At 36.3% G+C, this 24575-nt stretch overlaps 1 protein-coding gene across 5 annotated transcripts in view; it reads right to left on the reverse strand.

Annotated features, from left to right (window-relative positions):
- ANXA4 (annexin A4) overlaps window positions 1-24575 on the reverse strand; it is a 64370-nt gene that overhangs the window by 19713 nt on the left and 20082 nt on the right. For 4 of the 5 annotated variants that reach the window (XM_074207754.1, XM_074207762.1, XM_074207746.1 and 1 more), the window contains 5 exons: window positions 16653-16706; window positions 12863-12950; window positions 6003-6097; window positions 2432-2545; window positions 139-229 (listed from right to left, as the gene is read on the reverse strand). In XM_074207754.1, coding sequence (XP_074063855.1) covers window positions 139-229; window positions 2432-2545; window positions 6003-6097; window positions 12863-12950; window positions 16653-16655 — 391 coding nt within the window. In that variant the 5' untranslated portion in view covers window positions 16656-16706. The remainder of the gene's footprint in view (window positions 1-138; window positions 230-2431; window positions 2546-6002; window positions 6098-12862; window positions 12951-16652; window positions 16707-24575) is intronic. The other variant, XM_074207764.1, reaches the window with a different exon arrangement.

Raw genomic sequence — 24575 nt, forward strand, 5'->3', positions numbered from 1 at the left:
GGAAAAATGATGAGACCAGTTGATCCCTCAGCTCAGTGATTCTGTGAAGAAAGAGTCACTAGATAAACATCTACAGCTAGTCCATGATCTCCAGTTATAGCAAAATCTTAATTGAGGCTACCATAATAGACTACTTACGATGATAGTAAGTCTCATTGATCCGTCGGATCTCCTGAGGGTTCCGGGATGCCAAAATTTCTATCAAACAGCCCTCATCTGTGCCAGCACCCTAAAAGAACAACCCAGAGAAAAGGTAGGTTGTAAGACTGTTCACAAATCTGATGAACACAAGAGATGCTTATATACTAGTAATTTACTAATCAAACAAAAATAGAATAGCTATAGGGGTTCTATAAATTTGAAGGGAGTCACCCAAAATTCACTGAGTATCTCTGATCCTCAAACATTTCATAGGGTCATAGAATATAAAGATGGAAGAGACCCTAGAGAGCCATCTAATGCCCCCCCCCATTTTACTGATGAAGAAACTGAACATAAAATGTTGGAGTTAAAGAGATCATATCATAGTCTAGTGCTGAAGCCACAAGTCAACTCCTGAATGGAACCTGAGCCAGATTTAAAATATAATTAGAAAATGTTTAACAAAATAAATAAAAATATAAATAATCTTACTTTGTGATATTTTAAGTCAATATATGGCCCAAGGGATCCATTTTTATTTGAGTTTGACTTCACTGTCCAAAAGGATAGGGCTTGAACTCAGGGAGACTTGCATTCAAAGCTCCCCTCAGAATTTTACCAAGTGACCCTGGTTAAATCTTTTAACTTCTCTGTGCCTCAGTTTTACTTTCTATAAATAAGGGAGTTGAACTTTACTGGTCTCTTAAGTTCCCTTCTAAGATCTATAAATCTATGATGCTATGATCTTAGAACATAGGATCAGACATATTAGGGCTAAAGGAAACTTAAGGACTAGCGAGTAGGATCCTCCTCAATTTACACATGAAGAAATGGATCATAAAATCAGACATCTAGAAGTGATATAGATATTAGAAACCATCTAATTCAAACTCACCATTTTATAAAGAAACTATATCCACTGTAACAGCCACCATGTGCTTTACATACTTTATCTCATTAGATTCTCATAGTAGCTCTGTAAGAAAGGTGCTATCGTTATCCCCATTTTACAGAGGAGGTAACTGGGGATGAAAAGGATTAGTGATTTGTCCACAGTGAGTTGGGATTTGAACCCAGGGTTCCTGACTCTGTCTGGTGCTTTATGGAAACAAAAGTGTACAAGAGCCAACCTCTGGTCTTGACAATCTTCTTGTTTGCTCAGCCTCTCCTAACCATTCCCCAGGTTTTCCCCATTAGCCTTTTGAGAGCAGGACATGAATATCACACCACTTTTTATTCATAGTACAGCATCCTATACATGGCAGATGCACAATAAATGTTTAATTAGAATGTGTATAAAAAGAAACTTAGAGAATAAACTGCTTGGGGATGAACTGAGGCTCAGGGAAATGAAGTGATTTAGCCAAGGTCACATAACTGGAACTTGCATGTTCTAAAAATCACCTTCAGGATATCAAACTGGAGGAAAGATGCTGATAATGACAAATGTATGTGAATTATAGACTAGGCCAGTAAATATTGGCTGACAAGCAATGTGATATAGCATAGTAGATGCTCAATTTTGGCATCCAGAAGAACTGGGTTCCGGTCCTAACTCAGACCTACTGGCTCTCTGACTCTAGGGAATTCTTCACCTCTCAGAGACCCTAAGCAACCCTCTAAGACTGTGTTACCTATTATGCAGGTACTGGTCGACATTGACACTACTGAAAGGACAGTTTGGATTTTAGAAAAGGAGGTGGAATTCAGGCTAGAACTCAGCATTCTCTTCTGTGCCTAATATCTGTACTCAGCTGAGTCCAAGGGAGAGCCCTTTTCTACCATTTCCATAACTGCAGCGATTGCCACACAATTTCAAAATTATAAGCCTCAAATGAGATTGGAACAAAGCTAAAATAACCAAAATATTTCCAGAAATATGCGAAAGGCAGAAACAAACCCTCTCATTTTTACTACTGAATTTTAAGGATGACTTCATTCTTTTATGACAGGATCCTACAATACTTAAAACAAGTTAAATGTTTAAAAAAAAGGAACAAAGATTCTCATGAGGGGATCCCTAACACAAGGATATTAGACCACATAACTTCCAAGTCTCTCCTAATTAAAGACTATGAATCTGTAATTTTTTTAGGAAAAAATATATTTTTTTATTAATTGGTAACATTTTTCCATCTGTCAAAAATTAGAAAATTAATTGTTCCCACACCTGAGCTTTCCTCACGAATATATTTGAAGGCCTTTATTAGTATAGCATTATGAATAAATGCTCAGATGGCCTTCCTGAGGTAGGAAACAAAAGTTGCTCAATGCGGGGATGAATGCAAACCTTCATGGCCCTTCTCAGCTCAGACACATCGTACATCACAGTGGGCATCATCATTCCCAAAATCACTTTCTCGAAGTTTCCACCCAGTTCTGACTTCAAGTCATCGATCAAATCCTGCAGGGGTGCAGAGAATAGGGCAAAATTTAATTCAAACACTCCTCCAGGTAGCAGCAAGGCTGCTTCTCAACAACAGAGCTTTGGAAAGAAATGAATGGAAAAAGCAGGGAACACAAATTCTTTTCAAGAACACTGAGAATTCTCACAACAATAACTCACATATCTAGTCATAGAAAAGACCTTGGTAAATGTGAAAAGGCAAAAATTATATAACAAAATTATAAGTAACAATAACATGAAGAAAAAATAAGATTTATGGAAAATGAGGAAAACCCTAAAGTTTAATAAACTTTAGAGACATTTAACAAATAACTAAATAATTAAATGTAATATAATTTAATTAATTTAAATAAGATAATAACATTATTAATACCAGCTATTGTTCTCATTAAAAGATAATGATTAAAGAATAAACACTCAAAAATCCATTTCATTCAATAGGAAAATAGAAGGGAAAGGGGAGAAAGGGAAGGGGGAATTAGTGACTAAGGGAGTCTAAGGAAGTAGAAATGAGCCCTAAGTAAAACAAACTCAAAGAACATATAAAAAATATTTAGGATTCTTTTTGATGTAGCAAAGAATGGGAAACTGAGGGAATGCAAATAAACTGAAGAATGGTTGAACCAGTTATAGTATATAACTCTGAGGGTGCTGAACTTTTATCATAGCAACAACCAACTAGGATTCCAGAGGAATATTGATGAAACATGCTACCCACCTCCTAATAGAAAGGTAAAGCATTCAGAATCAGAATGATACAAATTCATTTTTTTTGGATTTGACTAATGTAGAAATTTTGACTATATGTGTGTGGGAGGGGTTTTGGTTTTCTCCTATTTTCAATGGGGAAAGAAATAAGTTCAGAGGGTTGGAAGGCAGAAGGAAGATTAAAACAAAATGTTTTTTTTTTTACAAGGCAATGGGGTTAAGTGGCTTGCCCAAGGCCACACAGCTAGGTAATTATTAAGTGTCTGAGGTTGGATTTGAACTCAGGTACTCCTGACTCCAGAGCTGGTACTCTATCCACTGTGCCACCTAGCTGCCCCTAAAACAAAATGTTTTTAAAAGATAATTCTAATCACATATCACAATCTATAGAGTACAGGCAAAATAGTTCTAAGAGGCAAATTTAAAGTGCTAAGGATAACAAAATTAAAAAGACCAATTGAATTATCTATAACTAAAAGATTAGAGAAAGAACAAAGGGAGAATACAAGGAAAGATAGAAGAGGAGAAATCACAATGATCAGTATAGAAGGAAATATAATGATAAATGCATTAATCAATAAAACCAAAAGCTAGTTGTTTTAAAATAAAACAAAATTAACAAACTATTTGCAATAGATTTCAAAGAGAGAAGGAAATTACAAATTACCAAATTACAAATGAAAAAAAAGACAAAAACACAAAAAATTGCCCCCCCCCAAATTGCAATCAAGGCATTTAAGACATTTAAATCATAGCCTAAATAATAGAAGGGAAGTTTATAGAAATTATAGTTTTAACAAATTGTTGAAATTGAAACAGGAAATAGATAACCAAAATAGATGAAGCTCAGAGGAAGACATAAAGTAAGTCATCAGTGAATTACTCTATTAAAAAACAACATGAATCAATGCATTTAGTCCAAATGGGATAACAGGCAAGTTTTTCCAGATTTTCAATGTTAAAACCCTAAACTAATTACAGATTACTCCTAGACATAGGAAAAAAACCAGAGGCTTTATTAAAAATGGACACTTTTTTTTTAGAATTTTTTTTTCAAGGCAATGGGGTTAAGTGGCTTGCCCAAGGCCACACAGCTAGGTAATTAAGTGTCTGAGGTCAGATTTGAACCCAGGTACTCCTGACTCCAAGGCTGGTGCTCTATTTACTGTGCCACCTAGCCACCCCAGAAATGGACACTTTTAATAGAGCAAATATGGCCATAATTTTAAAACTTGGCAAAGATAATAGTGGTGGAAAATCAATTTGGATCCTCATCTGATACCTTATCCCTTATTCAAGACCATTCAGAATGCACATCTAATCATGGGGTAAGCAGCATATGCTAAAAAAAAATGGGAAGCATAATATTGAATGAATAACCTTTGAATGTTTAGAACCTTTCAAAATATAATAAAAATTTGTAATTTTAAAAATTGATTCTGTACATTCTGGGTAGATTAAAGGATTTAGAGTATGAAGGAATTAGAGATTTGGATTTGCAACTAGAGGCCCTCATTCTACTAATAAGGAAATTGAGTCCCAGGCAGATCAAGTCTGATAAAATAGGAAAAGCACTGGATTTGGATTTGGAATAGGGCTTGAGTTCAAATTCTATTTGCCACTTAGAGCAAATCACTTCATCTCACACTTATAAAATGAGGAAATTGGATTAGATTTACCTGAGGTCCCTTCTAGCTATAAATCTATGAAGCAACTTGTCTAAGGACACATAAGTAAAAGAGCCAGGCTTCAAGTCTAGATCTTCTGCCTCCAAATTCTAGGCTGTTCTCATTTTCCCTAAGCAATAGCTGTCTGAACATCGTATTTCAGTGTATGCTACTCTTGGAATGATAAAGAGCCTAAGAAGAGGATGAGACAGCTAGGTGTCTTAGTGGATAAAATGCCAGCCCTGGAGTCAGGAGGACTTGAGTTCAAAACTGGCCTCAGATACTTAGCAGTTGTATGTACAGCTATACTATGTGACCCCAAGCCAAGTCACTTATCCCTTTTTGTCTCAGTTTTCTTATCTGTAAAATGAGTTGGAGAAAAAAATGGTAAACCACTCCAATTTTCTTGTCAAGAAAACTCCAAATGGTGTCACAAAGAGTTGAATCCAACTAATTGACCAAAAAAAGGATGTAATTTGGAATTGAAACATGAATTCCAAAACAAGATATAGGGAAGATTTGAAAGGCTGGAAACAATGCTTCATATCCTGGGGATCAGTGAAGGGAAGGATACTAAAAAGTAATCTGGATTTAAGTGTGAGTCAGAATGATGTGCTAAATAATAGTTTTTAAAATGCCCATTTAAAACAAAGCATGTTGAAATTATTTTAGCCTCAACAATCAATCAACTCCAGAAAAATACAATTGAGAGTAGCAGGAAAATAAAACCTCAACTCCTACTCACAATAACCATGGGAAACATGTTCAGAAAGCCCACACTGCTCACACAGAGCATTTCTCTGGGGCAGAGAGAACACAGTGAGGTTGGGGTGCTAAGGATACACAAATCAGCACTAGGCTTCAATCATTAGAACGAAGCAACCCTCAGAGCAGGTGATGTATTGTAGAGAAAGAATGCTAGTGGATAGAAACCATTCATCAAAACCATCACTTAAACTTCATTCATTTATTCATTCATTCTTTCATTTAGCCTTAATAGTTTGGTTCATACAAGAGCTTGGTCCCTGGTGAGATTCAGTAATATGATAACTAGTATGATAAACTCAGCTGTAACTTACCCTGCCAATGGTTGACTTATAAGCTATTTTTATTTCCTGGCGTTGTGACACATTACGAAAGGCAAGTACATCAATGATACCATCTTCATCTGTTCCTGAAGGAAAAAAGAACAGAAAAAATTCTTGGTAGAGATAGAAGATACATTTAAGTACAAAACTCTGGTTCCTTCTTCTGGGGTCATGAAAATTATAAAATTAAGACAAGTGGGGAAATTGTGATTTTTGTATAAAATTAAATAGAATTACTGCTGGTCATTCTCCTTGCCTCCAAAGCATGTCACCCTCCTTGTCTCTTTCAAGATCAAAATTATCCAGTGAAGAAAAACTTTTAAAAGGGAGGGGAAAAGCTTCCCTGTTGTAATTTTCCCACTTGTCTCACTTTATTTTATAACTTCATAAATTGTTGAGAAGGTACTAACCTGACCTGGTAGAGAGGGTTTCCTCAATGGGGAATTCTACCTATACCAATAACAGTCTTAGTCTATAGAAAGATACATTATATAAAAGCAAGAACTTAAAGGAACACAAAAAACACACACACACATACACATACACACACAGACTTGTACATGTTCATACATAAAGGATCCATAGCAGACCCTTAGAAGATGCCTTCTTGAAATTTCAGGCCCCCAAACCTATTCTTCACTCAATGTGCCTCTAGGAAGGAAATTCAACAAAATTAACTAGGCTAACCCTGTAGATAATGAACCTACAGACTTTTGAACTTGGGAGAAGCTCACTTTCCATGTTCATAGCCTTCAAGAGCCCCTAGTCATCTCCATGCCATGAGGGGTTGAATTAAGTTCATATTTTATTTTAAAAAGGAAATTTTCCTTTTAATGAGTAAAATTAAGTTCATATTTTATTTTTAAAAAGCATGATGCTGGAAGCAGTTTCCCTAAAATCAAACTCTCTGCCAGGGTTGAAATACAGAGTGGAGAGAGTTGGTTCAATACTTAGACCAACTCACCCAACTCCCTTGAGTCTCCCATCTCATTTTATCTTAATGGACTTTTTATCTCCTCTGCATTGGGGGTTAGGGATGTTAAGCCTCCAATGCATCAGGAACCCTGTTAAGGGGAGTCAACTGAACAAAAAATGTGTTTGGATTTGCAATTAGAGACCCTGATTTCATATTTAAGTTTGAGTATTTGCTACTGGTATGACCTCTACTTGGCTACCAAAGGAATTTTTATTAAAATGACATCATTATTTCTCTCTGGTTACCACTCAGTAAATGATGGTCCCCTATTATCTCCAGGATCATGTAAAAATCCTCAGGCTTCAAGATCATGAAAAAGGGTAAAAAATATCACTTGTACAAAAATATTCATAGCTACTCTGTTCGTGGTGGCAAAGAGTTAGAAATTGAGTGAATGTCCATCATTTGGGGAATGGCTTAATAAACTGTGGTATGTAAGTGCTGGAACACTTTTGTTCTATTAGAAACCAGGAGGGATGGGAATTCAGAGAAGCCTGGAGGGATTTGCATGAACTGATACTGAGTGGGATGAGCAGAACCAGAACAACATTGTACACCCTAACAGCAACATGGGGGTGATGACCAACCTTAATGGACTTGCTCATATCATCAGTGCAACAATCAGGCACAATTTGGGGGTATCTGCGATGGAGGATACCATCTGTATCCTGAGAAAGAATTGTGGAGTTTAAACAAAGACCAAAGAGTATTACCTTTAATTAAAAAAAAAAAAACATCTTATTATGTAATTTTGCTATCTCTTCTACTTTATTTTTCTTCCTTAAGGATATGATTTCTATCTCGTCACATTCAACTTAGATCATAGAAACAATGTAAAGACTAAGAGACTGTCTTCTGTGGGGGGTGGGGGGAAGGAAGCAAAATTAGGGGAAAAGTGTGAAATCAAAATAAATAAATTTTAAAAAAAATTTTTTAAATCCTCAAGCTTTTAAAGTTTTCAAAACCTGGTCCCTTCCTGCCTTTCCACCTCTTTTTTATTCTACTTCCTTCCACCATTTTCTAAAATCCTCCTGCACAGGCATATTTGTCATTAACATTCCCATTAAGCTTGGTCCCTTAGCAGCCAGCGCCTTGCCCCTTTCAGGTAATTTTCTTTCTTTTCTTTTCTTTTTCTTTTTTTGCAAAGCAATGGGATTAAGTGACTTGCCAGGTCACACAGCTAGGTAATTATCAAATGTCTGAGGCTGAATTTGAACTCAAGTCCTCCTGACTCCAGGGCTGGTACTCTACTGCATCACCTTGCTGTCCCCATAGTAAAAACAATAAAAATTTGCTGCCCGATTTATTAACCCTCACCCTGGCACATAAAAGACACAATAAATACATGACAAATGGAGTCACCTCCTTTCTCTGGGTCTTCTCACCTGTATAATGAGTGTGCCAGACTAAATAATTTGGAAGGTTTCTTTTTTTAGTTCTAAATCAAATGGTTTGGGATTTGGAATTACAGTGAGGAATATAATACATATTAGATGCTGGTTTTTAGCTATATGATTCTTCTTTCTGGAAACTAAAAAGGAAAGGAAACTCCATAGGTAAATCTTACAATCATTCAAAGTAAGTAACATAAGAGAGGAATTGGTTTTGTTTTTTCCCTTTGTATCCCTGACCTTAGCAAGTTTCCTGGGTCACCATAAACATTTAATAATGGCCTGTTGATTAAATGATTGATTCCATTTTCCTTTACTCACTGTTTACAACAAAGGTACACATAGTCTCTTTCATATCAGTATTTCAACATTTTTAGTAAGGAATTAATTGATAGAAGGAAAAAATTGTTAAGAGAGCTAAATTTAAGCTCCCACTAATAATTATGAGTGTGGCAGCTAAGTGTGATAGTAGACAAAGCACTAGCACTGGAGTCAGAAAGACCTGAGTTCAAATCTGAACTAGCTGTGTGACTTATCTTATTTAAATCTGCTTGTCTCAGTTTCCTCATCTAGAAAAGGAGTTGGAGAAGGAAATGGCAAACCACTCCAGTATCTTCGCCAGGATTGCACGGTTTTTAGTTAATAGGAGTAAAAATCTTAAGAATTGATGATGATTGGGGCAGCTAGGTGACACAGTGAATAGAGTACCGGCCCTGGAGTCAGGAGTGCCTTAGTTCAAATCCAGCCTCAGACACTTGATAATTACCTAGCTGTGTGGCCTTGGGCAAGACATTTAACCCTGTTTGCCTTGCAAAAAAAAAAAAACCCCAAAAAAAGAATTGATGATGATTTATTTCACAGAAATGTTCCACATGTTTTCATATTTTTCCACTCCATTATCTACCCAAACCCCCAATTTTAGAATGCAGTTATCAGGGGAAGAAAGAGGAAAAATTGTATAAAAAAAAGAAAGGATACCTAAATTACAACCTGTGTGACCTTGGTCACACCCTCTGGGGGCATCAGTTCCTCATCTCTCAAATGAGAAAGGTTGACTAAATGGCTTCTAGAATCCTTTTCAGTCCTAAAACTATGTTCCTATGAATTTCTACAGGATGTATGCTACATGAAACCATCATACCAAAGTGCTCTTCTTGAAGATGATTAAGGAACTGTGCATGTTTAGCCTCAAGAAGGGAAGATTTAGCAGCTTTAAGAATCTGAAGAGCAGTCAATCAAAAGTGAGATCAAATTAACTCTGTTAACCCAGATAACAGAACCTGGAGCAATGTGTGGAAATCAAATTTAGTCTTAGTTTCAGTAAATAGTCCCCAACAATTAGAGCATCCTGAAGTAGAATTGGTTGCTTCATGAGGTAGTAGGCTCCCCTTCATTAGATATATTTAAGTCAAGGATGTATAACCAATCACCTTGGAAAGTTATAAGTATTGAGGTTCAGAGCAAGTTGATCATAGATTTAGAATTAGAAAGGAACTTTCATATATAAAATTATGGGGTTGGCCTAAGTGGTCTCTGGAGTGCCCCCCTTCAGCTTTACATAAGTGATTCAATGATGTAATCCAACCCTGCTCATCTTAGAAATGAGGAAAGAAAGACCCACTGCATTTAAATGTCTGGCCCAGGGTCATATAAGAAATGACAGCTATGATCCTCTGATCAAATGCAAATCTAATTTCCTTCCTCTGGATATCCTGCCAATTCTTGAGCCTCTGTGAATTTTGAATGTATTTTGTTAAATATTCATTTGCATTAGCAAAAGTATCACCCACCTGACTGGCACGCTTCCCAGTTCTATCTATGGCTACATTATGACTGGCCTATTATCTAACTTCTGAAGGCTGATGTTTGTGCTGCATTTGTAAATTTAGACGAATCTGCTGATTCAAATCCATTGCTGAGCACAGCAAATCTTTTATTTCATTTAAGTGAAAGGAAAGGAGGAGAAGTAGAATAGATATAATTTAAATAGAATACTCAGAAATGGATATTTTCTCATATTTAACAATAATAATATTTATATAGCAACTATACAACATTATATGATTTGAGGGCAGTGAGGTGACACAGTGGGTAGAGAGCTGGGCTTAGAGTCAGGAAGACTCATCTTCTTGAGTTCTGACCTGTCCTCAGACACACTTACCAGTTGTATGTCCTGAGACCCTGATCAAGACAATTAATCCTGTTTGCCTTAATTTCCCCACCTGTAAAATAAACTGGAGGAGATGGCAAACCACTTTAGTGGTCATAAAGAGTCAGATATGACTGAAAAACAGATAAACAACAACATTATAGGATTTAGATCTGAAAGGGAGGTTAAGAAGTCACAATTCAGTTCCTTCACTATACTGCAGAGAGCTAAGGTTCAGGAGATAGGGACTTATTTAAGCTCACACAGGATATGTGAATGTCAGAGGTAAAATTTGAACCTGGTCTTCCATCTCTAAGCCCACAGCTCTTTTCACTGGACTACACTTCTTCTCAGGTCTTATCTGGCTAAACCTATACTCTAAGATAATCATAGAGAATGTTTAGAGGGTCTTTCATTTGCAAGGACACAGATCTATGCCCTTCTTGGGCTCACCTATTTTTTCTGCTAGACAGTGAGGTGGCACAGCAGACAGAGTCGTGGGGTTGGAGTCAGAAGACCTAAATTCAAATTATGTCTCAGACACAAAGATAACTTCTCAGACCCTTGAGAAAATCACTTAATCCCCCCTAAGGCTCAGTTTCCTCATTTGTAAAATCAGGGTGATAATAGCACCTACTTACCAGCGTTGTTGTGAGGATAAAATGAGAAACTATTTGTAAAGCTTTGCAAATTTTTAATTGTGATATAGGCACTACCATCATCCCATCATCCCTGTATACTTTGCATAGAACATATCTATCCCTCCAAGGCTCCCAGTAGGAGAACTGTGAGGCATTTTCTACCTTCACTGATACTCTAATACTCTGACAACTTTCCATCTTTTACTAATTATTTGTGTCTTCACTGACTTTACAACTGATCACATGTTTTTATATAATGTTTCATTCATAACCCCCAATGGTATTAGCAAGCCTTTCTATTACCAAAATGAAGACAACTTAGAAATTACATCTTACAAATTGCAACAGATGTATGATGGAAGATGCCATCAACATCCAGAGAAAGAGCTATGGATGAATGAAGACCAAAGTATACTATTTTCACTTTTTTTTTCTTTCTCATGGATTGTCCCTTTTGTTCTAAGTCTTCTTTCATAACATGACTAATATGGAAATATATTTAATTGTATATGTTGTACATGATTGGACATGTTTAACCTATATCAGATTGCTTGCTCTCTTGCAGGGGAGGGAGGGAAAGGATGGAGAGAGAAAATTTTATAAAAATGAATGTTCAAAACTATCTCTACATATAATTGGAAAAAATAAAATATTATTAAGATTAAAAAATTAAAAAACTGGAATAAAAATTATATCCTAGATAACATATATATATATATATACATATATATACATGTGAAAAGTTGTCATAAGAATTTTCTCTAACTGCAATCAGATTTTGATGGACAATAGTGGAAAGAATACAGAGCTGACCTTAGGAGTCACAAAAGACTGATACATGCTGGCTACATGACCTGGGCCAAGTGATAATATTTCAACATCTTCAGGAATTCTTCTCAGACACAGTTTCTTAAGTTGTTGTTTTTTTTTTTTAATCCAGGACTCACTTGGCAGTCTGGTGAAGTCTATGACTCTCTTCTCAGAATAATATATTTTTTAAAAATTCATAATTAGAGGCAGCTAGGTGGCTCAGTGGATAGAGCCCTGGCCCTGGAATCATGAATACCTGAGTTCAGATCCAGCTTCAGACACTTACTAATTACCTAGCTGTATGACCTTGGGCAAGCCACTTAACCCCATTGTCTTGAAAAAACTAAAAATAATTCATAATTAAAAAATGTTAAAATTTTAGTATTAAGTTAGTGAAAATAAAGATATATTTTACCCAAAGTTCATGGACCCCTGAAATCTATCCACTAAGGAGTTCTTATGACATGAAGTTAAGAACCTTGAAGAGAAGGTTCTGTTTCTATGATCTGTGTTGGGAGAGGACATAGCTTCCTAAGAGCTCTCCACAAGAATAAAATCATAGCTCTGGTACCCTCCAGTCCACCCCCCCCCAAAAAAAATCTTAGAATAATTATAATTTAAATTAAATTTTTAAAAATTTTAAATCAGAGGGGGGGAACCAGGAAGGAGTAATGGTGTCCTTTTAAAAAGAATTTTTTCCTAAAGTAATTCTTTTCAGCCTTATTTGTTTTGCAAAGTCTAAATATATTTATACTGATCCATTTTAAGGCTCACCTGGATTGCCAAAGGAGATAGCATCTATTTTAAAACCTCTGAGTATCATAGGACTTAGGTTACTTGAAAAATATAAATTTGTACAAATTTTTACTATGCCATCTACTTACCAAGTCCTTTCATGGCCTTCCTCAGTTTCTGGGCATCTTCAGCTGCATTAAATCCTGAGGCAGCCTTCACTGAACCTCCTTTTCCTGCCTAAATACACAGAAAGTCAAGTCACTTAGAGAGAACAATCCATTTATCATAATAGAAGTTCTTAAGAATTCTAATGAAACAAATGCCATTAATCATTTGTAATACTTCCCCAATTAATCCATTCTTTCCCATAATTTAAGAAACTACACTTCACTTCCTGATGATGACAAGGTATGAAAGTTCTGCACTTGGAGTCAGAAAAGATAGATTCAAATTGTACCTCAGACATTTACTAGCTGTGTGACCCTGGGCAAGTAATTTAACTCCATTTGTCTAAAAAAAAAAAACCCCCAAATAAACAAGGAAATGGACATCTTAAGATATCACTGATATAAGGCCAACTATAAATCTTGAAATTATATCATATGCTACATTAGAATGGTAAATGGAAGAGGAGAATGGACAGATTACTCAAAGTTTTTACTGATTTCCCAAGTTCTCTCCTCAAATTTTCCTTTGTATTTAACTTGGATGTTTTCTCCCAGGAGAATGAATGAAAGTTCTGTGAGGATAGAGATGTATCACTCTTATCTTTCTAACTCTGGCCCTATGTAACCCAGAGGGAGAACATGAAGTATGTTTGATGAATTGCTAATAATTGGATATGGGAGAAAAAGGCAATATGAGGATTCCATGATCCCCATCAATTCTGATCTGATTATCCTAGGAGGCTACCCTGGAGCATCCACTGAATGCTATAGGTGAATAAATCTAAAATCTAGACTAAGTTCAGTTGGATCTTAGGGAGCAGAACAGTAGACCATGGTACAGAACAGAAAACCCTCAAGTCAGGAAGAGTTTTGCCTCAGACAATTACTAGCTTTGTGAACTCCACCAAGTCAGTCTGCCTCAGTGTCCTCATCTGTAAAATGGAAGTAATAATAATAAAACCACCTCTGGGGTTACTGTAAGAATCAAATGAGATAATATTTGGAAAGTGTTCTCCAATCCTTCAAGTGTTATATAAATTCTAGTACTGAAAATTAGACCAACTCAGTGACCCATTGTTCACAGACCTACTTGTCAATCAGTGCTAGGGGGGAAGGTGTCACCTAGGCCCTTGATATTTGTCCTATAATCAAGTCACCCCCTACCTGGTTGTCACATACTTGCTACCTTGGGGAAAACTGGCTTATGTGGACTTATTTGAGTTACCTTTATCTCATTAACAATAAAAGCTGGCCCCACCTTGAAGCCACTGCTGATCTCCAGTGATCAGTCCATCAAATTGACATACTTGTAATAAACTCCATTTAATTCTTTTTTGTCCTGAATTTTGTCATATTAAACAGAGAGAAAGCCCAAAGAAAGTTCCTTTCAATGTGTTATTACTATTATTATTTTTGTTCCAGAGGAATTAAGGTCAAGAAGTTTGTCCTTACATATACTTAAATGTTTATCTTTAGCCATCTACATTATTTCTGAAATTTTAGTTCATAAGTCTAGTGCTAGGAGAAGTCATCTGGGCCAGTTCCCTCATATGACAGATGAGAAAAAGGAGGGTCAGAAGCTAAGGTAGCACAGATATGTAGAGATGGGATTCAAACTTAGGTCCTATCATTACAGGATCATTACTCTTTCCCCTGTGCCATTTTGTTTCCTTCCTTATGATATAGCCTTGTTCCTCAAGGCAGTTGAGATATAGTAAGAGAAGGAAGTGGGGTTCTGGAAATTATCTGGAATCCCTGAAGGTGCCATGGAGGATAGAGGATTACCAAGCCCTAGAACCAAAAGTAGAGTATCTCAAATCACAAAATCCTTCTCATTTACAAGTGAAAAGTTCATGAAGATCCAGTGCAACTTCCACATTTTATGGGTGAAGAAACTGCACTACAGAGAAAATGAAGACCTTGCCCAAGACCACACAGGTAGTGAGCAGGAGAATCAGAATTCAAAGTGAGATCACCTGTTCTCTATTTTCAAGGTCCATACCCTAGGAATTATTTCAGTTTGAGAGCAGACAGTCTGGGAATTAACTCAGTAAAGCAAAAAAAGGTTTAGATGTTTTCAGAGGTTTCATCTTCAAAAAGGCTACAATTTAGTGAGAGATAAGACATAAATAACAATAATAAAAAATAATGAAAAGTACCCAGAGAAGCACAAATAAAGTTAAATTCAAAGTCATATAAAGGAGAGAACCTACCTAGGGATGAGAAGAGGTGACTTAGGGAAGATTCAATTAATAAAAAAGACAGAATTTAAGTTCAAGCTTCGAAGAACAAGACAGATTTTAAAAAATAGAGATTGGGTGGAAAATTTCAAGAATAAGAAATGGTTTGAGTGAAGGCATTTAAATCAATGATTATGTGGTAAGTAGTTCGGTTTGTTACGAACATATGGTGGGCAAAGTAGAATAAAGAGAAGTAAGGATAGAAAGGTAAGTAGGGGCTAGGAAGAGTAATGATAACACTAACCTTTGCTTTTATTTTATTATTCAATATTTATTATTTATTAAATATTATTTCTATTATATATATTCCATTTTATATAATATTAAATTAAATATTTGTCATTATTATTATTATTATCATCATTATTTTAGCCAAACTCCCACATTTTATTTCTCAGGGAAATTTAAAGCATTGGCCCAAGATCACACAAACATCAGAGTTGGGATCTGATAGGCAGTTCCTTCTTCTTCCTTCTTCCTCCTTCCTTCCTTCCTTCCTTCCATTGTTTCTTTTTCTTTCTTTCTTTCTTCCTTCCTTTTCTTTCTTCCTTCCTTTCTTGTTTCTCTTTTTTCTTCCTTTCTTTCTTTGTTTCTCTCTTTTTTCTTCCTTTCTTTCTTTGTTTCTTTTTCTTTTTTCTTCCTTCCTTCCTTTCTTTGTTTCTTTTTCCTTCCTTCCTTTCTTTGTTTCTCTTCTTCCTTCCTTCCTTCCTTCCTTCCTTCCTTCCTTCCTTCCTTCCTTCCTTCCTTCCTTCCTTCCTTCCTCCCTCCCTCCCTCCCTCCCTTCCTTCGTCTCTCTCTCCCTTTCTTTTAATTTTTTTCATCCATATGCACATGTATATTTTTAAGTTACAAAATTTCCTTCCCCCTTCCCTCCCCTCAGCAGCAAATAGTCAGGTTAGCATTGTACATACATATTTTGATAAACATGTTTACAGATTAGGTTTTTTTGGTTTAAGGAATTAGGATTAAAAGTTTACTGATTTCAGCCCCACAACAATCCTGTGCAGAAGGCAAAACAGCTATCATGAATACTATTTTACAGGTGAGATAACAAGGTTTAGGACTTAGTGACTTGTCCCAGGACAAAGAGCTGATCATAATATCAGAGGCAGGATTTGAACTGAGATCTTTTGAACCCACTTTATTCAGTAGATAATGGGGAACATTCTGAGTAAGGTAATTGTGTGTTTTAATGAGGTACATTGAAAAATTCACCAAAGCTGCATTGCCCACTTTGAAATGTGCTGTACATTAGCCTTTTATCTGAAAACTGAACTTTTCAGAACCCAAGGAGTTGATCTGCCCTGATAAAAAGTCCCTGACTACAGAGTCAAGGAGATCTTTATGATGATCAAAAGGAAAAACACTAGATTACAACCTTGTATCTTTAAAAGACAGTCTTTCCAGCATCCGCCCTGATATATAGCCCCTGGGAGAACAAATATGTCTTTTAGACTAACTCTTTTCAGGTGATTGAACATTCTGGATTTGGCAAGAACTACTGTGGCAGCAGGGGGTGACCTCTGACTTACCATGGCAACGACTTTATAGAAGGATCACTGGTAAATCTTTCCAAGCAGATGTTTCTGCAATAAATCAAACAGGAAATGACTATGATAAGGAAAAATCATTCAGCAAAAATTATTCAGTTATCTATAAGATAACTCATAGATAGCATTTATTGACAAGGAAGACAGGTATCTCCTGACTCCACAAGGAAGTATGACAACCACCCTCCCTGCTCACCCCTTCATTTGAAGGTGCTGGTATTTGTTAGCTATAGATACTATATAATATTGGTTCTTCCAAGGTTAGTAAATAAACAAAGACTGCATCATAGTAGAAGCATAGATTATCAGGGCTGGGAACCTTAGAGTACAATTCCTCCATTTTAAATTCAAACTCAAGAAGTGTCTTAAATTAATAAATAAATTAATAAATGCTAGAACTAGCTGGCCAAGTTAGCTTTTGAACCTAAGCTTCTCACTTCGACATCTGAATATTACATAAATCCAGGAAAAAAGATATTCATATATTAAGGATTTTTAATATGTTTTTGAGAACGATGAATGCTTCAGCTTCATAAAAGGAAACACTGCACAATTTTTTTTTTAATTTTGGTGACATGAATTCATCTGTCCTTTCTAAGAACTGATTTCTTCTCATGTCAAGCATTGTGTGGACCACAGGATCAGATCACAAAACACGTTTTTGGGGGCATGGTCCTTTGAAGGCTAAATTTGGAGTCACAGACATTATTTCATCTAACCTTTCCCCAGCTAAGGACTGAGTGACCTTAGTTGAGTTACTTAACCCCAAACCAGTCAGTTCCTTCTCCTCCAGAATGCACTGGACTTTCCTTCTAGATTTTTTATACAATGCCACCCACATTAGGCTCAACTTCCCCTACCTTTGCATTTTCTTTTTTTAATGTTTTGTTCCCCCCCACTCCCTTTAGAATATAACCTTCTCGAGGTCAGGGACAGGTTTTCTTTTAGCTTTCTTTCAGTTTATATTTGTATTTCCAGGGCTTAGCAAAGGATCAGATATATAACAAGGGCTTAATAAGTGCTTATTCATGTGACTTCACTTCTCCAGGCCTCAGCTTCCTTATCTGTGACATGAGAAAGTTAAATCAGATGATTTCTAAGATTCCTCCCAACTCTTTTTCCTTCACTGATCCTTTGATACTAATTACAAATCACATTTTGTGATTGATTTTCAGTTGTGTCCAACTCTTGTGACCCCTTTTGGGTTTTCTTAGCAAGAATCCAGAGTGGTTCATCATTTCTTTCTCTAGCACATTTTATAGATGAGAAAACTGAGGCAAATAGGATCAAGTGACTTGCCTAGGGTCACACAGCTAGTGATAACTGAGATATATTTGAACTCAGGTCCTCCCTGAGTCCAGGACCAACAATCTACCCACTGTGCCATCTAGCTAACTTGAGTTTTAGTTTTGTCTATGTCATATTTCAACAGGTCATAGTAATAACTCACATTAATATGGAACTTTAAGACAGTCCATCGATAATTATTTTTAAATTACCAACCATGTGCCAGCCACTATGCTCTCAAAGGACTCATGGTCTAATGGGGGAGACAACATGAAAACCACTAAGCATGAGCAAGTTAGCCACTGGAGAAACTGGAGATAATTCATGAAGGAAAGGCACTAGAATTAAGGGAGATTAGGAAAGACTCCTGTCTGGAACTTTAAAAAGCTAGTAGGTCAGGAGGCAAAGAGGAGGAGAAAGAATATTCCAGCCAGTGAGAATGCTTGGAATAGGGAGATGAAAGCTGATGTCACTAGATAATATCATACATGGAGGGATGTAAAGTATAGGAAGATTGGGAAAGTAAGTAGATTCAGGTTATGGAAGGTTATGAACTCCAAACAGATGATTTTATATTTAATCCTAGAAGTGATAGGGAGCCACAGGAGTTTATTGAATGAAAGAGATAACATGGTCAGAACTGCACTTTGGGAAGACCACTCTGACAGAGGAATAGAGGATGGATTGGAATGGGAAGTGACCAGTGCCACGGAAACCAACCAACCAAGAGGATTAGTGATGAGGGGTTAGGCAGTGTGGCATCAGGGTCAGAGGAGAGAAGGGGCATATTCAAGAGACATTCTGAAGGAAAAATCTAAAGACACTGGCAATAGATTGGACATAGGAGATATGGAATTGAGGATGATACCTTTTGCACTATCACCCTGTAAGGTCAGTACTTTTTCATTATCTTCATTTTACTGATGAGATAACTGAGGTACTAAAGCAAATGTAACCTGTCCACAGTCCTCCAGTTAATAAATATCAGTCCCCTAAACTTGAACCTTGATGATAAAAAAAAACCTATCTCACAAAGTTACCATGAGAATCAAATGAGATCAGAGCAAACAAAAAGTCATTAATCAAATAAAAGGTGTGGCTCCTGCACAGTCTCTATTTGCCTAGCTCAACTGATAAGACCGATTTCTCTTCTGAAACTGATACACTGCCAAGCCAGTTAAGCTTCCTCCTCACTCCAGGTCTCTGAAGACAAAGGGTCATGTACTTTGGTTGGGGGACTTAGTTTCAGGAAGGGAAGTTAGACCTCACAGGTATCATAAACTTGATAAGAATATACCAACAATAGCATATGCTTTATTTAAAAAGGCAGGCTTACAGGAGATCATTGTATATAGTAATAGCAAAACTGAACAATGATCAACTGTGAATGACCTAGCTATAACTCTAAAAAAGAAAAACTTATGATGAAAAATGCTCCTCCTCTGAAGAAAGAACTGATGGAATATGAATGCAGATTGAATTATACTTTTTTACTTTTGTTCTTTTTGTGGTCTGTGTTCTCTTTTGCACCATGGTTAATATGGACGTATTTTGTATAACCGCACATGTATAATCTATATCAAAGTGTGTGCCTTCTCAAGGAGGGGGAAGAGTTGGGAAGAGGAAAGGGAGGGGAGGAATTTAGAACTCAAAAATTATTTTTAAAAAATGTTAAAATTTTTACATGTAATTGAGAAAATGAAATAAAAACATTCTTTTTTTAAAAAAAGGACAAGCTTGGATAAAATGGGAAGTAGAATACTATAGCATAGCAATGCTTTAAGGTTTGTGAGACATTTTTATAATTATTATCTCACTGAATCTTCACAACAACCCTGAAAAGTAGGTACATTTTAACAGAAGGAGCAATTGAGGCTGAGAGAGTTTAAGTGGCTTCCCTAAGGTCACCCCAAGGCAGGAAATAAATATCTGAGGCTGGATTTGAACTCAAATCTTCCTGACTCAAGGTCAAGTGCTCTATCCACTTAGCCACCTAAATTACAAAGTAAATTCACAAACCAGGGGAAGGAAGCAAGGTGGGGAGCAAATGAAGAAACAGAGCCAATATGGTGGTAGAGGGATATACTACAAAGCACATATCCCATAGGAAAACATAGATGTTTTGGAAAGAGATTACAAATGAGACAAGAAATAGCAGTCATTGGAGATTTCCAACAATTTTGAATGAATGTTGGACTTCTACCACTTGTGAAAGCAGAAAAGCTGATAAGTTCTTAAGTTGCCTTGATGATAATTCATTTTGCAAAATGTCACTGCAAAAGCAGCAACAAAGTAAACTACTATTTAGGACCTGATTCTGACCAGTAAAGAGACACTAGTCACCAAAGGAGTAATGGTAAGAACTCTGGAGGAAAGTGAATACTATATTTGTGAGTACTTTATTCATGAGTAGGAGATTCTTAGGTCTAATCTACTAAATTTTTGAAAGCATATTACAAAGGGTCCAAAAGAAAGGACATGCATGGAAGGATATGGATATGGAAGGAAAGGATAGGGAAGGATCCTATGGCCTAAAATTCTATCAGGAAAGTAGGTTCAAAGAGGAATGTGGATATTTTTGTTTGTTTTTGTTTTTGCAAGGCAAAAGTGACTTGCCCAAGGTCATACAGATAGGTAATTATAAGTGCCTGAGGCCAAATTTGAACTCATGTATTCCTGATTCCTGACTCCAGGGATGGTGCTCTATCCAATATGCCATCTAGCTGCTTTCCTAATGTAGGTATTCTTAAAAACAAAATTCTGATTACAATAAGGAGAAATTGGAAGAACGGTCCAAAGAGACCAATGTGAAGGCACAACCAACTTGGATTTTTTTTTTTCAGGTCATAAATGGGAAGGAAAAGAAGGCATCAAAATGCAGATAAAACACAATGCCCTCTCTGAGGTTCATAGGACAAATGATGAAATATACTTTGCTCTTCTTGATAGGCAAAACCGAAAGGGAAGTCACTCTGTGAGCAATCATTTATTTAGAGCTTACTATGAACTAGGGTTGTGCTAAGTACTAAGGTTGCAAGCACTGGACTTGGAGTCAGGAAGATTTGAGTTCAAATTTAGCCTCAGACACGTACTAGCTATATGTTCTTGGGTAAGTCACTTAGCCTCTGTTTGTCTCAGTTTCCTCAACTGTAAAATGGGAATGACACAGCACCTACCTCCCAGGTGCTTTTTTGTAAAGTATTTTAACACATTGATTCCTATATAAATACTAACTTTTATTATTGTTATTATTATTCCAATTTAGTTCCTGCCCTTTAGGAAGATACATTCTAATGTGAAAAATGTTGTATATGATGTCAACAGTCCCAGGGTTAAATGGTTTTCTTTGTTTTAAGGAAGGGTTCTTTGAGATGAGAAAGATCTATTAGGAACTGATTACTGTTAAAAAAAATATTTGACATCAATAAAATAAAAAATAAAATAAGACATATAGAAGATGAAACCATAGGTAGGTGATAAGGGTCAATGAACAGAGAGGAAAGAGCAATATATTTAGAGTTAGAAGCCCTGGTTTTAAATCATGACTCTGCTTCCTGATCTCTCCTGGGCTCCCAGGCTCTTCATCTCTATAGTGAGAAGGATTATTTCTAATGTCCTTTTTAGCTTCTAAATCCAATGGTTCTCTGAGAAAAAGAATAATCCTGTATGAATAACTTTAGGAATCATCTAGTCTGGAAGAACTAAAAAAAAACTAAAGCCTTTAACAACAGCTAAGGCTTATACTTTCTTTGGTTCCCTCACCCCCAAATCCTTCTCACATCATGGTCTCCTTTCCTAGGCACATTTCCCAAACTACTTCCCCCCCTTTATTAATTCAATTTTTTCATTCTGTACTCATAGATCTTTCTTCATCTTCTTAACTTTTCATCAGCTGATTTGTTAAATATAATTCTCCTTCAATCTCTTAAGATATCCAAACTGTATTTCTAGATGGTGATTCAGGAGCCAGATTTGGTGGGAAAGTGCCCACATTTAAGTTTCAAATAGCAGCACTCTCCAGACACACCAGTGAGAGCTCTCATTTTGCTTTCATGGAGTCATGGAGTTTTCATAGAATTTATGTCATAAAACCTGAGCTAGTTAATATAGTCCCTTGTCTTATAACCAACTAATTCACTCATTCAATTCATCAAACATTTATTAAATGCACACTATGGACAAGGGAGACAAAGACCAAAAACAAAAAAAAAATGAAACTTGTCCCCTGTCTTTAAGAAGCCTATATTCTATTAGGAAAGGGGGAATTAAGTGGGAGAATATTATTTGTTAGGATTATCAGTATTGGTGTCTCATTCCCCTACTAGATTGTATGCTCCAAGAGGGGCAGGAATCAGATCTAATCTACAATTTATATTTTCTCCAATGTCAGCACAATACATTCCACTCAATGGTGATAAATATAATAGATATTTAATAAATATTTGTTCAATTAATTTCTTTTTTTAGGGTTTTTTTTGCAATGTTCAATTAATTTCAAGCATAACCCATCCCTGTCACTATCCCTTTAACCTGAATTTATTTAACTCATTATCCAATGAGTTAATGCTTTCCATTTGTGCAAGTGACAAGAAAGCAATGCAGAGATATGTGGTGGACATATGCAGGATGCAGCACATTTTCAGTTCCTCAAGTAATTCCTCATGGAAGGTCCAATCAGAATTGGAAGATGGGCCAATCTCTGAGCAAAAGTAAAAGGTGACAGATGGGCAGCCCCCCCTTGTAAATAAACAAAGAGCCTAGGAAGGCCTCTGATTTGTTAGGCAAGCTCTTGGGGGGATGTGTGGGAGATCATGGATAAAAATGAACAAAGTTGTTGATGGGTTGTGATCTATAATGATTGAAAAACTATTCACATATTGATGAAATCAAAGATTTACTGAAGTACTGAAGAACTATGTGAAAGGGCAGCGTTGGCACAGGGGAAAGAAGCTGGTTTGGGAAATGGAGGACCTGGGTTTGGATCCTTAGCTCTGCTACTTATTATTCTTGGACAAGTCACCTAACATCCCTAAGTCTCAATTTCTTCATATGTAAAATGAAGGTTGTATTAGGTGGCATCTGGGGTGCTTTACAGCTCTAACTTTCTTAGCCTAGACAATATTTTATGTAAGAGAGAAAAAAATGCCTTGTATTTAGACAATGCTTCCTTCTGGCCAAGAAATTTATTTGGAAACATGTGGAAAGAAAACCACCTAAATTACAAGGGTAGAGTTCATTATGCAAATTCAAGTATGAAAAGTTGAGGTCCTGGCATGAGGGGGTACAAACTAGTGCTCATAATACCAGATTGCTTTCTGAACAGACTATAGGACTCAAAAATGAGAAAGATATTCTTTTCCTCTTTAATTGTCTAAAACACTTTCATGATGAGGGTCAATATCCCTTAGTGATTCAAGTGATAGATTTAAGAATCAAGAGGACCTGGGGTCAAATCCTGAATCAGATACTTAGTGGTTTTGTTACCCTGGGCAAATCACCTAATCTCTCTCTCTCTCTCTCTCTCTCTCTCTCTCTCTCTCTCTCTCTCTCTCTCTCTCTCTCTCTCTCTCTCTCTCTCTCTCTGCCTTAGTTTCCTTATGGGTAAAGTAGGGAGTGGTGAGAGGTTGGATTTAATAGTCTCTAAGTTTCCAGCTCTAAATTGATGATGCTATGATTCTATGACAAATCAATATTCTTGTTCTTTTCTTCTTGTACAACCTTCCTCTGTTTGGCATTTAAAGCTCTAACTTAAAGGCAATCTTTCCAGTCTAATATAGCATTTCCCTCCACTCACTCAACAATCCAGTTGAACGGGTTTTTGGGCCTTTTCCTAATAAAAGATTCTCCATTTCCTCTTTCCATGCCTTTGCGCAAATTGTGTCCCCCCATACCTGGAATGTATTCCTTCCTACCTCTGCCTGTTATAATTATCCTGAATTTCTTTCAAGTTTAGCTCAATTACCACCCTCCACGTAACTCTTCTGGTTCCCCCTAAAGCAGGCAATACACTCCTCATTCTCCAGAATTGCCTTTAATTTACTGTGCATATAACTATATGAGTGCATTGTACATACTGATAAAATATGAGATCCTTCAAGTCTGATGTATTTTTCTGTCCATCCCTAAAATACAACAGAGTTCCTGGTACATTATAGGCATTTTATTAATGCTTATTGATTGCCAAACTGAGTCATAGGATCTTAAACGTAATAGGAATATAATAAATGTTTCTTAAATTAAATTAGGTAGTAACTGTTTCTTTTTTTGTTTTTGCTTTGTATTCCTAAAGCCTCACAAAGTCAATATGTTTCAAAGGCACAGTACAATAGGTCAGTCACCTCTCATCCTGAACTTAAGAGTCAGGATATGAGAAAATCAAATTAATTCCATTTTGTAATTGATTCTACTCTATACCAACTACCAACATTTTGTATAACTTTCTAAGTCTCATTTCTTTGAGTGAAATTCAGTTCATAGTTTCAGAAATTCAGCCTTCCTCACATTAAGTTCTAATTTCTTATGTTACTTTAATTAAACGAAACCTGTTATCTTTATGCTACTAGTTGTTCTTCTAAGAAATCTACTTTGTTATCTACTTACCACTAATTAACCTTTCAG

This window comes from Macrotis lagotis, chromosome 1 (genome assembly GCF_037893015.1).
Source record: "Macrotis lagotis isolate mMagLag1 chromosome 1, bilby.v1.9.chrom.fasta, whole genome shotgun sequence".
In the NCBI taxonomy this organism is placed as follows: Eukaryota; Metazoa; Chordata; class Mammalia; order Peramelemorphia; family Peramelidae; genus Macrotis; species Macrotis lagotis.